Raw genomic sequence first — 16,154 nt, 5'->3', positions numbered from 1 at the left:
CAGTGCAGGCACTTTAGCATTGCAGGGTTACTTCGGGGGCACTGATATGGCTGGGGAGTCACAGGCTGGCATTTCTGATGTTTCCTTCCCAGGACCCACATACCTGATCATTGCTCTCTTTGGACATGTGTCATCTTTTACAGTCACATGTGTACTTGTTCTCTCCCTGTAAGATTATAAAGTCTTAGGTGGGCGTTGATGGCTCACACCTGCAATCCTAACTACTCAGGAGGTTGAGATCTGAAGATGATGATTCAAAGCTAGCCCAGGCAGACGTATCCCAGTTAGAATGGCCATTACCAAGAAAACTAATAATAACAGAAACTGGAGAGGATGTGGCCAAAAGAGAATGGTACTACACAGTGGTGGGAATGTAAACTGGTTCAACCACTCTAGGAAGCAGTATGGAAGCTCCTTAACATAGAGCTCCCCTATGACCCAGCAATTCCACTCCTGGGCATTTACCCAAATGACTACAAACAAGGCCACATCCAAACTACCGGCACAATTATGTCCACTGCAGTATTATTTACCATAGCCAAGACATGGAATCAACCCAGCTGCCCCTTAGTGGATGAATGGATGAAGAAAATGTGATATAAATATATACACATATATATGTATATATACAATAGATATGCAATGGCATTCTTTCATCAGAAAGAATGGCATCGCCCCATTTGTAAGGAAATGGAAAGACAGAAAAAATCATATTAAGTGAAGTAAGCCAGACCCAAAGAAATATAGGCTGCCTGTTTTCTCTTATTTGTAATAATTAGCATATGTCTAGGATAGTCCTAGCAGAGGATTACAATAGCTCAATAGCTATGTACATATGACCTTATAAAATGATACTAATCAAAGGCAACTACAAAATACAGAAACGAGGGTTTTTTTCCCCTTAGTGTCCTGTATGCAGTTATTTCTTTTTTCTTTCATTGTTTTCTTTTGTTTCCTTTGGTTTACCTCCTGTTGTCACTCTTTTTGATTTCAGTACCCTTTGTATTGTATTTCAGTTTATCTGATTTGGGCATAGGAAGGGGAATCACAGAAATGGTGAGAGAAAAGACAAAGGGTGAACCAGTGCAACAGTGATACAAGATACTGTGTTGGAAATGAACTTTACAAAAATAGGGGAAGGGAAATCGGGGTGGGGAGATAGCCGGAGAAAATGAGGGAGAGAGTAACAAAGTTTGACAAGAATTATACTCATTTCCTTCCTTATATAACTGTAACCCCTCTGTACATCACCTTTACAATTAAGAAAATAATCATAGACAAAACTTTTAAAAAGTTATTAACTATTTAAAGGATAGGATCTAGTTCCTCTGATCCTGTGACACAGTAAACAATTAATGAGCATCTTTTTAATTAAATTTAATTCATCAGATTCAACCAGCCCCATCTTGCCTATAGACTAGCTCCAGACTTAGTGGAGTCCGGAGCCCAGGATGGATCAGAGAACATGCTTGTCACGATCACAAGCATGCATACGCATGGGGAATGGATCTGTGCTAAATTACAAGTTCTTTTTTGTTTTAATGTGGTTTTCGTAAGAGAAACCATAAAAGAACTCAGGGCTTACATTGCCCCAAATGTAGAAGAGATGCAGCAAGAACGGAATATTTACGAGCTTAAAATTTTTATAGCAGGGCACCTGGAAAGCACATTGTAGTTAGTTAGTTGTTTGATTGATTTTTTATTGAGAATCCACTGGCAGATGCCCCACCCAGTGCTGACCCTGGGCAGACTCACTGTGAACACAACAGAGGCTGGTTCTTTGTCCCAGGAAACTCACACTCGTATATACAGCAGACTGAATACCAGCAAGGACTCTGCCTAGACAGGATAGGACAGAAAGAGACATGATGTGTGCTCTTGGCTCAAAGTATCTTTATCCACACAGACCTTCTACCACTCTACTAGCTATCATACTGTGGCCAGATTATTTTATGAGTCTCTTATTTTGTCATCCATAAACATAGGAAACATAATGGTATCTACCTAACAGGGTTGTGAGCACACAATGAAAACATTAATGTAAAACTCAGTGTGGTACAGGTGACATAATAAGAGCTCCATTAAGTACCAATTGATATTGTTCTTAAAACTTCTACTCAGCCAAAACTTCCCTGTTATAAACATTAAGCTGAAGAAAGTGGGAAATAACCACAAGGTTAGAAAATACTGCATTGTTTCAAAAGGATCTGTCTAATCTTTGTCAAGCTAAGAAGTTAATTCTCTTAGTTCCTAATTTATATTTTTGCTTCCAGAACAATGAATATAAAAATGTCTGGGCAGTAGTATATGCATGTATGGAAATGTCACGATGAAACCTCTTATTATGTACAATTTAATATTAAAATGTTATTTGAAGATGTTGTAATATGCCAATAGGACAGGGGGAAAATTGAATAAATAAGAAATATGTTTTTACAGATCTGCATCTCTTTGATTTGTTGTTGATGGTAGTGGTGGTGATGATGGTTTAGTTTAATTGGTGGGGGTAATGGTTTGGTTTGGTTATTACTGAAGGATTTAACTTATTTTGAACACTCCTTTCCAAGACAATTAGGAATATTGAAATGCTTTGTTTGTCATTCAACTCCTCTTGACATAAGAGGTACAAACACCTTAATAAAGTTCACCAACAGGTGAATCCTTACAGAGTAACTGAGGGGCTGAAATCCTAAGTAACCTCATCACAAAGGTTCAGTATTTTATCACTAAAGTAAGTATGCGACTTCTTTTAATTAACTTTCTGAAACAACATTGCTTTTGCAAATGCATCTAATATTCTAACACTGTACTCTAGGGATAAAGGGTATCTCGGTATCTCTAGTACCCAAGCTATTCAGTAAACAGATGAACCATCCCTATACCCTCACTGCGATTTGTTGATCTGAAATTACTTAGGTGGAATTTGTATCTATGCTTCTGTTACTTCATGATGATCCTATTCATCTAACTCAAAATTCCTTGGGAAGGTCGTGTAACGTGTATTTAGATCATGGGCTTCTGAACCAGGGTGATCTGATTTGATTTCTGCCTCCATCATTTCTAGCTGTGTCTCTCAAGCAGCTCATTTAATATCTCCCAACTCAGTGTTACTTACTTCCAGGATATTGAGAGGAAAATGTAAGAGATCAAATAAATGTTAGGTTGGAAAAGAAGAGAAGCTATTCCAGATAATATTCAGGAGACATATGTTCTTCTTGGAACAATAGATACTGACTTAGGATTTTAGCACCTGAGTCTAATTATCTAAGATGAGCTCTCCAGTGGAAATTTATGTGTATTGAGTTCTACTGCATACCAGACACCTCCCAAAACATATTCTTTCATTTAATATGTGGTAGGCATCACTATACCCTTCTAGCTGAGGAAGCCAAGATCCAGAGAGATGCTTCCATATTACCAAGGTTCAGCCCACTTCATCCTTCACAGACAGGAAAGATGAGGAGCAGGCTCTAAGTAAGAAGCAAAAGGAGAGGTTAAGGATTCAGGTCACCTAACTCTTGGCTGTGTACTCCAGTATCTCTTCCACACTGCTTCACAAATACCTGGGAATCAGAAAGGATTCAGAGCTGGGGACATTAAGACATGGGCCTGTGTCCTGTGATTTACTGATTCCTTTACTGACTTGACCTCTCTGTGAAAAATAGGGATAATCATAAGACTCATGTCTTATGATATCATAAGACATGATTGTAACAAAACCATTTTCCAAGCAATAGAGGTTTTTCAGTTCACAGTTTGGGCTGAAAGCTCAACAGTACTGGTTCAGCCACTAGTGGAGAGACACTGTGGTGTCCCCAAGGGCAGGAGCACGGGGAGGAGGAAGCAATCATGTGGCAAGGCTTAAGTTTGCCCGCAAAGACCTAAGAACCTCCCACTAAGCTCCACCTCTTAACGTTTCCCCATCACCACCCAATATCACCACCTGGGACTAAGTATGAATACATTATCCTTTAGGAGAACAAATAACTATCCAAACCATAACAGATGCTTTATACAGTATAAGTCACTCCGTATAGTGGTTAGAGCACAGTAAGTCTTTTGTTTAAGTCTATTAGCAAAGTTAGCTCTGTTATGCTGTATTATTCATGAGGCCTTTCCCATCTTGAATGCCTACTCCAACTCCTACTCACTGTTCCCATCTTCTTTATGATTCCTTCATTTGAAATAATGTCCTTGTATAGTTTGCAACACAGTCTGTCACCAAAGTAAAAGTTTAATTTATGCATTTTTTCCAAGTTTAAGTTGCAATTTGGCTGTGCTTCTATCGAACAGATCTACCATCACGATCAATTCACTCCCATGTTAAAAAAGAAAATTAATGAACATCGTTTACTGGCCCTGATCAGTTTGTCAATGAACTGGCCATCAGCATGTTTGGTTGAACAGTCTTCCCTGCCCATGATTTACTTATGCAAAGGTCAAGAGGAAGGGAAGCCCAGGTGCCCCTCAATGGACAAGAAAATGTATATATATATATATATATATATATATATATGCAGCAGAATTTTGCTCAGCCATTAGAAAGAATTATATTGTGCCAAGTTGAAAGAAATGGGAAGATCTGAAAAGAATCATGTTAAGTGAAGCATGTTGGACCCAGAGAGACAAAAATGCATGTTTTCCCTGACACATAGAAGTTAGATTTAGCTTATAAAGTTAAAAGTAAATACACTGGAGGGTTTGCAAGTGTGTACAAATGCACTACTTCAAGTATGGTTCACAGAAGCACTCAAATCCTGAGAAAGACAAAGTCAAAATTCAACAAAACAAATAGACCTCAGGTGCTCCAAAGGAGAGCGGTGGGGTCAAGGTGACAGGAGTGGACAAATGAAAGGGAAGAGTGGAGGAGAATGCAGTCAAGAATCCGACATGGACCTTTACAATTAAGAAGAGTGAGAGAAGGGGGAGTCAGGAATGAGGGGAGGGATGGGTGAGAATGTTGAAAGGAGAGACATCAATCAAGATGCATTGTGTTCATCAGCTTCTTTGTTACATGGACACTCCTTTGTACAATACTTAAACATAATTTTAAAAATGATAAAAGCAAACCACTTGCACTATCCCTGAACCGAACGTTTACCTATGCTACCAACACCTGGTTGACAAATGCAACAGTGAAAGGTCAATGACCTTCACAGGGTCTTCAACCTTCTCTCCAAGTGACTGCAGGTGAGGTGAAACCGTGTGAGCTTCCATACAGGTAGAGGGTAGCTGGAGATGGGGACTAGAGTGAGGGCTGGCCTTCCCGTAGATGCGACCACCAACTGAGAGGTGGTGTAAGATGTGCTGGGCAGCTTCTACAGCCTTCTCTAGCTCTGTGCTTCTGCATCTTTCACAGGGAGGCTCGCCTGTTTGCCTTTGATCAGCTGGAGTCTAGTCAGAATCTGAGGGTGGTGTGATTCCCCGTGGCTCTTCTATCAGCAGTCTTCCTGACTGTGCCAGGCCATCTACTTGGCTTGGATTCATGCCAGCTGGCACTAGACTTTTGGCTTTTCTTCTTTCTTTCTTTCTTTCTTTTTTTCTTTCTCTCTCTCTCTCTTTTAAATTTTCTCTGGTAATTCTTCAGTTTATCCAATCCAGCCCTGCCCTGTTTACCATGCCTGGCCAAACCGCCTGAAAGGGCTAATGTGCTAGCCATGCCCAGCTCCTCTTAGAAGTTGAATGAATTGTGACCCCAGCTTTTATTCTCAGCTTGAAGACCAGCTGCATCTTTGGGCTTTTCCCAGAGATGTTGGCTGAGGCTGCACCTGCAATGTGATGGATTTGCCCTGTCCTGAAAGAAGAAGGAGAATGATGAGGGAATCAAAAGGTCTCTTGTGTCCATCTTTTCTGCACACTGGTACATTTATATCAGCCAAATGCACCAGAGAACGTTGGGGTTTCGATTAACTAATAATAACAATGATAAATATAATGGGCAGAAACGAAAATGAGGGAGGGAATGATCAATTTTTTTTCCTTTGGGGACCGCAGAAACCACCATAGAAATTTAAAGTGGGATTTGGCAATACTGAACTGGGAAATCCAGCCCTTGGGATTTGTTTCTCTGCCCATTAACTGGGTCAGTCTGGATCCCCTAGAAAAATCTCTAAGGTTCTGTCTTTGAAAAGTAGGTCTTTCAAAAGAGGAGAATTAGATGGATTTTTGGTAAATATAACGAAGTTTGCAGAGCAAAGATTCACACCTTAATAAATTGAGTTTATAGGTTTTCACACATGTACTAGTCACCCATAATATTTTAAAATTCATAACTTATCTAGTTGTCAAATTTTTCTTGTTCACCCAGTACTGTAGGTGTTCAAATTATATACTTATGTAATTCAGAGGTTGCCAACTGGCCACAGATTATAAAAGCCCTGGGAAAGCAGATGGGTTTATCTGGCTCACATAGCTAACACATTTAGATGCCTTTATGTGACCATTGTTTCCTGCTGTGTTAGACTCCACTGCCTTAATCAGACTATTCTTAGAAGGTACTCACTGGCTTCCAGCTCCTATAATCGAAGTCCATCCCTCTACTGTAATATAATAACAAGGTGAGGGGGGAAGGAAGGAAGGAAGGGTAGGGGTAGAAAGTAACCATTGCCTCTCAGAAAATGGCTGAAAGTTCGGTTTTCCATGACTCCAGAGGGATGGGTAGATAAAGAAACTTGAGGATAACTTTTTGAGGCTCTTTTTGACCTGGGAAGTTGTTGGTCCTTTTCCTCTCAACATACTTATTACGAGATAAATAAGAGAGGATGGAAAGGTACAGGGCAGGTTCAGAGTCGCCCGGAAAGTCTGTGGTGAAGCCAAAATGCAGACTCCCTTCCCTGAAGTACAGCCTTATTCTGTGGCTGAGCTCACACACATCAGACTTCTGCACTGCTTTCCAGTGAAGAACATGGGCTCTGAGGAACAGCTCCTTATGCAAACAAGTCTCAGGGAGCTCCATTATGTCCTTGGAAAGTGATGCACTTTATTGTTTCCTAATGCATGATGGAGACTATTACTGCTTGCCTTCCCTCCCGTGCTCTCCATCTGTGATCACTTAACACACACAACAGGGTGCTCAGCTTTGGGAAAACGTGTGAGCCAGAAACATAATTTTGGACAAAGAAAGCCAAGAGTCAGAAAGGGTCAGGGGCCAGATAAAAGTTGGAGAAATGAATGTCTTTTTAAGAGTAGTCTGTGCTGATTCAGCATGCAGAATGCATTTGCAAGTCTCTCTTTCCTTCCCGAGGGAAATAAAGTATTGCCTCCACAAAGAAATGGCTGTGGTCTCTCTCTTTCGGCTCCGCCTACAGCAGACCTGGACGTTAAGCTTCAGAACTCATACCTGATCCTACTACAAAGGCACTGTCCTGATTTCAACTCCACCCTTTCATCCTCAGTGCTGCTGGAAAAAGGTTCAGATTCAATATGAGAGACTGCAAACTTGTAAATAAGAAGAGCTAACATCTATTGGGCACTTGATAGGTGTCAGGCCCTCTGCCAAAAGCTGTACATTTAATAATGCATTCTCATTCTCTCGCCATTCTCGCAAAGTAGGTTTTATGATCTCCATTTTCTAAATACAGAAATAGAGACAGAAAAAGTTCAGTAATTTGTCCAAGGTCACAGAGCTGAATCTGAAACACAGTCTGTCTCTCTGAAAGCCATGCTCCTTAAGCTGTTCCCCTGGATCCCAAGCTGAAGGGTCGTGGATGTGTTAACAGACACCTTGTCTGCAGTATAGTGGCTCTCACATGCAGAGAGATCTTTTGGTCAGTCTGGCTGAGTCCACAGAGAGAAGTCTGGCTATATATTAGCCCTGTGGACACAGGTACAAAAAAAACACAGAGACAATGTCTCTCTCTCTTTTTTTTAACCCTACAGGGCCAGAAATAAAGATTCCCACTCCTCCAATTAATGAAGCCATTCACAAAAGAAAATACATTGCTACTAGTTGCATCTACTTGGAGACTGAGAGAGCAAAAAGAGTATTTTTTCAATGTAATGTGTATTTATGCACTAGTCAGAGTATGCACATCAAAGCAATGTCTTGAGACATGTTCAGTTGGGGAATCAAAACTTTTGTCTCCTATTGTTGTGATTACATTGACTATGCAAGATTAATTTCTAGGTTGGATTTTTGTAAGGTGTGTTTGGTTTCTGTTGTTTGTTTGGTTTTTGTGGTGCTGAGGGACTGAATGCAGAGCCTCTCACCTGTGTCAAGCAAGCATTCTACCACTGTCTTACAACCCAAGCCCAAATTCCTCAAGATTCATCTACACTGCTCCACAGGATAGGCTTTCCTTCTTTTTCAATGCTACATACTACTCCATTGAATTTACACTGATCCTCGAGTATCCATAGGGGATTATATGGGTATCACCCCTCAGACACAAAAATCCATGGATGCACAAGTCCCTGATATAAGATGATGCAGTATTTGCCTATGATCTGTGTATGCCCTCCTCTACAGAATACTTTAAATCATGTCTAGATTACTAATGATGACTAATTTCAGTGTGAATTCTACATAAGCCATTGTTATACTACATTGTTAAGGGAGTAATAACCAAAAAGCTATTTATGTCCAGACAAAAATTGTTATTTTTTAAATTATTTAAATAGACATACAGAGGGGTTACCATTCACACATAGAAAGTTTTATGTTTGAAATCATCCTATTTGCCTATTTTTTGCTTTTGTTACCAGAGCTTGATCCCATGTTTATGAATTCACTCTCAAATCAGTGTCCTGAAGCTTTTTCTGTTTTATTATGAAAAACTTTATATCTTTAGGGGTTACATGTAGGTCTTTAATGCATTTTGAGTTGATTTTTGTACGTGATAGGAGTTAGGGGTCCAACTTCATTCTTTTACACTTAGATATTTAGTTTTTCCAGCACTATTTGTTCATGAGACTCCCAATTAACCATGACAGTTGGTGCCCTTATCAAAGTTTTTTCCTTTTTTTGTTAGTCGTGGGGCTTGAACTCTGGACTTGGGCTCTGTCGCGGCACTCTTCAGCTCAAGGCTAGCACTCTACCGTTTGAGCCACAGTGCCACTTCTGGTTTGCTGGTAGTTTATTGGAGATAGGAGTCTCAAGGACTTTCTTGCCCATGCTGGCTTTGAACCCTGATCCTCAGGTCTCAGCCTCCTGAGTAGCTAGGATTACAGGTATGAGCCACCAGTGCCTAGCTTTCAAAAACTATTTTTAACATAGATCAGTATGCACCAGAGTTTATTTCTGCTTTCTCTGCTCTATTGCTCTATATGTCTTTACTACATTCTTTTCTGTTGTGAGAAGTGTTTTGTTTTGTTTTGTTTTCTCTCTCTCTGTTTCCAAAGGGATCAAATTCAAGTTTGGGAGAGGAAAATATTACCCTGGTGTACTTGATATGGTGCTTGATATTCTATTCTATTTTCTCTCTCTCCCTTTTCCCTCTCTCTCTCTCTCTCTCTCTCACACACACACACACACACACACACAAATTTGAACATTTCATTACAACTATCTCCAATTTCATAATTTTAACTGAAGTGAAACAATACTCATGGTACTACTGAAACTATAACTCACAAAAACTATTTTTTCACTAGTGATAAACCGATTAGGGAGCCTCTCTCATACAACTTTAATGCATATTTTACATCTTGATATGATTCTTTAAATTCAGTGAAAACACAAAAGTTAGTTGTGATTCCATTTCAGAGGTATGGAACGTAGTTTTATTCATTTGCCTTTCTATTTCAAATTAAGATTGAGGAATAACTGGTGGCAGAAAATTTCTTAATGCTTTTGTGATGGTCCTTGCACTTTTTTTTAGGATTGTTCCAAGCTGAAACAAGTGGAATAAATAAATCTGTGGCATTAATGATATTTGGAAGTGTAATCCTCCAAGGTTTGTTTTATTTTATAGAACTTAACTGCTATGTCAGTCGGGTGGCTTTATTATACTATTGGAAAGCTTTGCAAAAACATAACTAATGGCAAAGTAACCAGATTTGGAGTGAAGGCAAGGCAGAGTAGTGCCAGATCTGCTTCTTCCCCACAGACCAGCAAGGCTTTGAGCATCTTGCAGACTTTCCAGCCTTACCAGAGTCTAGAGTAGATGATTTTATCCTTAGACCAGTAACAGGATTTGCACATTTTGTAAGACAACAAAAAAGCTGTGTGGCTTTTCTTTAGACTAGAAGACAACTTAACTATACCTTTTAGTACTGGCTGTTCATATTACTGTATTTTTGGTCAGCCACAAGGCTAACCATGTTTTATAAAGTCAAAGGATGACAGGCAGTGGGGGCCTGGGATGCATGGGCAATGGGCTCTCACACATTGTTTGCACTATTTTAATGAGTCTTTCTAGAAAACACCACTTCCTGTCAGTACTCAAAACCAACATGTATTTTAACAGGAAAAATACAAGGAAACTATAACTCTACTTTTAATAATTAGCAAGTAACTAGTCTTGGGGAAGCAAAACAAACTGGATTTGTAGTGGCTTTTTACAAGTGATTTAAACTCAGAGTACTAGAACCAGTAACCACCAGCACTGTCTTTATTAGCAGGTGACCAGTATAGATTGACCTCAAAGGATCTCATTAAAACTAGTAGATCATGGTCAATAAAAGGAAATATCTTCAGCTTTCTTTCTTTTAATTGTTCTCTAATGACCACTCTTTAGTAAGACTCAAATGGAAGAGACACCGAAATATGATAGTATAAGGGAAAAAAACCACAACAGCTGTATTCTATAACCATAGAATAAGGAGCCAGTGACCTTGCCATGAGATTAAAGAAGCCACATGTATGATAAAGATTGCTAAATATAAATATATACAGATAGCTGAGATATATACTTAGGTGAGATATATACTTAGCCTTAGGTAATTTTTTATATTTATATATATTGAATATTTTGGGTTCTCTAATGAAGATCTTTGGTGTAGTGGAATAGAGTTATTTAATGTATTATGTCAAAATCAGATGTGGCTCAAAATGAATGAGATTCCCCACCTCAACAAGCAAGCCTGGTATGGTGGCATGCTTCCATAATTTCAGCTACAAATGAAGTCATAGGAAGGAGAATCCTTATCTGATACTGGCCCTCAGCAAAAGTAAGGCCCTAATTGAAACATACCCTAAAGGAAAAAGGGCTAGAGGTGTGGCTCAAGTGGTAGAGTGCTTGCTTGGCAAATGTAAGGCCCTGACTTCAAACCCCTATAATATCAAAAATGTGTATTTGTGTGTGGGGGGGTGTGTGAATGTGTGAGTATGGTGTGTGTATATGTGGTTTCCAAAGTCTTTTCTTTTTAAAGGAATGATACCATGAGTTTTCTCGGGCTTTCCTAGCAGGAGAATGCATTAGTGTATATGGGTGTCAGTGTATGCATGTATGTATGTGTGTATGTTTAATGACTTTGTTTAGTAGTCCATGTTGTATCTAATTGCAAAAGTAAAGGAACTTGAGCTAGTTTTAGTGTAGTACATGAGGTATATATCCATATAGACATGAAGATACAGAAGTGTATCCTGGGACTTAAAAGCTTGTTTTGTTATTTTGAATATGTCTTTTATTAGACTTGTAACTCTATGCCCTTTCAGTAAACAAATGCAAGGTTGCATTGTAGAAAGTATACAGAATACGCATAACATCTTTACCAATCTGATTTGCAGATACATCTCCAGATGTTGATTTGGCCAAAACGACTTACTGGAAAAGCTCTGCATATGCCTGGAATTAAGAGACACAGTTAAAAGCCTTCAACCTGCCTTTCGAAAAGTCCAGAAAAGCATCCTTTCAGACTCTGGAATTTTTCTTTTCTTTTCTTTTTTAAAAAACATTTGCAACCTAGACTTGCTCGAATGCCACATTTTCCACTTTCAATTCTTGATACCACCACTTAACGTGTCCGCATTCTGTGAGAGCTGGAGGGTAGTCCAGAGGAGAGCTTTGTCCAGGAAAGCCAGCATGGCCAGGATGGGCACGTTGGTCACAGCTTGCCAAATGGTGCTGAGCTTGGTGATGACATCACTCACAGAGTCTTCCATCCTGACCAATGAGTGTCCACAGCTCTGTGTGTGTGAAATCCGCCCCTGGTTCACCCCCCAGTCCACCTACCGGGAAGCCACCACTGTTGACTGCAATGACCTCCGCCTCACCAGGATCCCCAATAACCTGTCCAGCGACACACAAGTGCTCCTCTTACAGAGCAATAACATCGCCAAGACCGTGGATGAGCTCCAACAGCTCTTCAACTTGACCGAGTTAGATTTCTCCCAGAATAACTTCACAAACATTAAGGAGGTAGGACTAGCCAACCTGACCCAGCTCACCACGCTCCATCTGGAGGAAAATCAGATCACAGAAATGACCGACTACTGTCTGCAAGACCTCAGCAACCTTCAAGAACTCTACATCAATCACAACCAGATTAGCACTATTTCCGCGAATGCCTTTTCTGGCTTGAAAAACCTTTTAAGGCTCCATCTAAATTCCAATAAATTGAAGGTGATTGACAGTCGCTGGTTCGATTCCACGCCCAACCTGGAAATTCTCATGATTGGGGAGAACCCTGTCATTGGAATCCTGGATATGAACTTCAGACCCCTCTCCAATCTGAGGAGCTTGGTCCTGGCAGGGATGTATCTCACCGATATTCCCGGAAATGCCTTGGTGGGCTTGGATAGCCTGGAGAGCCTGTCCTTTTATGACAACAAGCTGGTCAAAGTCCCTCAGCTTGCCCTGGAGAAGGTTCCAAATCTGAAGTTCTTAGACCTCAACAAAAACCCCATTCACAAAATACAGGAAGGAGACTTCAAAAACATGCTCCGGCTAAAAGAGCTGGGTATCAACAACATGGGAGAACTCGTCTCCGTGGACCGTTACGCCCTGGATAACCTGCCTGAACTGACCAAGCTGGAAGCTACCAACAACCCCAAACTCTCCTACATCCACCGCCTGGCTTTTCGAAGCGTCCCCGCCCTGGAGAGCTTGATGCTGAACAACAACGCCTTGAACGCCGTCTACCAAAAGACGGTGGAGTCCCTCCCGAACCTGCGCGAGATCAGCATCCACAGCAACCCCCTGCGATGCGACTGTGTCACTCACTGGATCAACTCCAACAAGACCAACATCCGCTTCATGGAGCCCCTGTCCATGTTCTGCGCCATGCCCCCTGAGTTCCGCGGGCAGCAGGTGCGGGAAGTCCTCATCCAGGATTCGGGGGAGCAGTGTCTCCCCATGATCTCCCACGACACGTTCCCCAACCATTTCAATACGGATGTGGGCACCACCGTGTTCCTGGACTGCCGAGCCATGGCTGAGCCAGAACCCGAAATCTACTGGGTCACCCCCAAGGGGAATAAAATAACGGTGGAAACGCACTCCGACAAGTACCGGCTGAGCGGGGAGGGCACCCTGGAAATCTCCAACATACAGATCGAAGATTCGGGAAGGTACACGTGCGTGGCCCAGAACGTCCAAGGGGCGGACACACGCGTGGCCACCATTAAAGTCAACGGGACCCTTCTGGATGGAACCCAGGTGCTGAAAATATACGTCAAGCAGACGGAATCTCACTCCATCTTGGTGTCCTGGAAGGTGAACTCCAACGTCATGACCTCCAACTTGAAATGGTCGTCAGCCACGATGAAGATCGACAACCCCCACATCACCTACACCGCCAGGGTCCCCGTGGACGTTCACGAGTACAACCTCACGCATCTGCAGCCCGCCACGGATTACGAAGTGTGTCTCACCGTGTCCAGCGTCCACCAGCAGACTCAGAAGTCGTGCGTAAACGTCACCACCAAACACGCCGCCTTCGCCCTGGACATCTCCGACCAAGACACCAGCACGGCGCTCGCCGCCGTCATGGGGTCCTTGTTTGCCGTCATCAGCCTGGGCTCCACCGCCATCTACGTCGCCAAAAGGTTCAAGAGGAAAAACTACCACCATTCCCTTAAAAAGTACATGCAAAAAACCTCTTCGGTGCCCCTGAACGAGCTGTACCCGCCGCTCATTAACCTCTGGGAAGGGGACAGTGACAAAGACAAAGAGGCCCCCACAGACAGCAAGCCCACCCAGGTGGACACGTCCAGAAGCTACTACATGTGGTAACGCAGCCCGTATTCTGCTTCTGGCAGTAAGGAGCACAAAGACCTTTTTGGTTGGTTGGTTGGTTTTTTTCTCTATTCTGCAAAAGTAACCAGTGGAAGACTTCTGTATTTTTTTGACTTTGCTAAGTCTGTGGCAGAGTGGAGGGAGGGCAGGTGCATATTTCAGAGGGGTTTTTTGGTTGTTGTTTTTTGTTTTGTTTTTTTAATTAATGTAGTGTGTTGCAAGGGTTTGGACATGGCTGGCAGTGACTGTAACTTTCCAGCTTGTGGTGGGGTTTTTTTGGTTCGTTTGCTTTGTTTTGGGTATTTTTTTGGTTTTTATTCTTATTATGAAGATTATTATTATTATATTATTATTATTATTATATTTTAGTTGTTGTGCTAAACCCAATAATGCTGTCCTAACTACAGTGCTCAATAAAATAATTAACGACAGGCTGGGGTTCGTCTGTGGTTTTCCCAGTGGCCTGACGCCTTCTTCTGAAGCTATCAGTAGGAAGTACCGTGTCCTCCAGAGAGCTGACAGGAAGCAGCATCAAACCTTTTGTAGCAATCTGGTCTGCAGAAGCTAAGACTAGACTGTTACCTTTATTGAATGATGTTAGTTGACTGTACTATAATGTATCAACTGAGTTGAATGTTTGCCTTTCAGAAATGATTTTTCTTTCCTTCTTCTTCTTTTTTGTTTCTTCATTTGTTTTTGGTAATAGTTTTAAGAAACAACCAAGCTAACATGCAATAGAAATATGTATATCAGATTTTTTAATGTAATGAACTACATGTTGTTACTGTATTCTTTTTATCTTTAGTGGACACTTTTAAAAGAAACTTTTGTTGTGTTTAACTCACCAACTGTGGTGTGTAATGAAGACAGAACTGTAATAAATTAGTTTTGTTCTGATTTTTTTAGAACACTTGCAATAATGGATCATTTATGGTTCTTCTAGTTGCAGTGGTAATATTTTCACATTCATAAAAACAACCAAAACAAATCACCTCTAGCATGCTGTCTTTTAAAGGTAGGGTCTAAAAAGTTTTTAACTCTTTATTTCTAAGGCAAGAAATGCCTATTTTAATTAAGACATCCTCATGAACAGGATTTCTACATTATAAATATCACTGGCCAGAATTAAATAGATGGGAAGGGTGTTCACATAAAGCAAAAAAAGTGTACTACTAGAGCTGGAGCTGTGGCTCAGATGGTAGAAATCTTGCCTATCCATGTATAAGGCACTGAGTTCAAACCCCAGTACCACTGAAAATAAATTAAAAACTAAAATAAAACAATAAAAAATATATTACTCTATCCCAATGCCTAACTAAACATGGTCACCTATTGATTGATTCACATATTTATAAAGATATTGAATCAGCCAGGCACCGCTGGCTCATGCCTGTAATCCTAGCTACTCAGGAGGCTGAGATCTGAGGATCACAGTTCAAAGCCAGCCCGGGCAGGAAAGTCCATGAGATTCTTATCTCCAATAAACCACTAGAAAACCGGAAGTGGCACTGTGGCTCAAGCGGCAGAGCGGTCGCCTTGAGCTGAAGAGCTGAGGGACAGCGCCCAAGCCCAGAGTTCAAGCCCCACGACCGACAAAAAAATAAAAATTAAAAAAAAGATACTGAATCATTCCTTTTTTGTAAGCGTTAAGATCTAATTTATTTGACACATTCCATGTCCCAGTATTAAACAATGAGCTTTGGAATGTTTTAAAAAGTACCAAAGTATTCCTTTTTAATGGCTGTCCATATGCTGACACTTATTAGTCCATCTATCAGTCTGGATTTACTGAGATAAGTGAATGATTATGGGAAGAATTCTGTACAGGTAGCATTTTTCATACAAATAGTATATAATATACAAATGATACATACACAGTTTGTCAGGATTAGGTATTTCATGGGGAATCTACAGGTGAAGTTTAGAACAGAGGGGGCTAGGTTTACATAGACTCAAGTCCTGAAGGATAGTGGGGAGGGATTTTTCAAATATAGACCTATTTGAAAGTACAAATTGATAAGGTAGAAATAACAAAAG

The 16,154-nt window shown here is 40.9% G+C and overlaps 1 protein-coding gene across 2 annotated transcripts in view; it reads left to right on the top strand.

Moving 5' to 3' along the window:
• Lrrn1 (leucine rich repeat neuronal 1) overlaps positions 1–15,019 on the top strand; it is a 35,433-nt gene extending 20,414 nt beyond the window's left edge. For both annotated transcript variants that reach the window (XM_013010300.1, XM_013010301.1), the window contains exon 2: positions 11,669–15,019. In XM_013010300.1, coding sequence (XP_012865754.1) covers positions 11,964–14,114 — 2,151 coding nt within the window. In that variant the 5' untranslated portion in view covers positions 11,669–11,963 and the 3' untranslated portion in view covers positions 14,115–15,019. The remainder of the gene's footprint in view (positions 1–11,668) is intronic.
• Positions 15,020–16,154: the final 1,135 nt, after the last annotated feature.

This window comes from Dipodomys ordii, unplaced genomic scaffold, assembly GCF_000151885.1.
Source record: "Dipodomys ordii isolate 6190 unplaced genomic scaffold, Dord_2.0 Scaffold12, whole genome shotgun sequence".
NCBI classification, from domain to species: Eukaryota; Metazoa; Chordata; class Mammalia; order Rodentia; family Heteromyidae; genus Dipodomys; species Dipodomys ordii.
The sequence above is the reverse complement of the archived record's forward strand: the minus strand, read 5'-3'. Positions and strand labels throughout refer to the sequence as shown.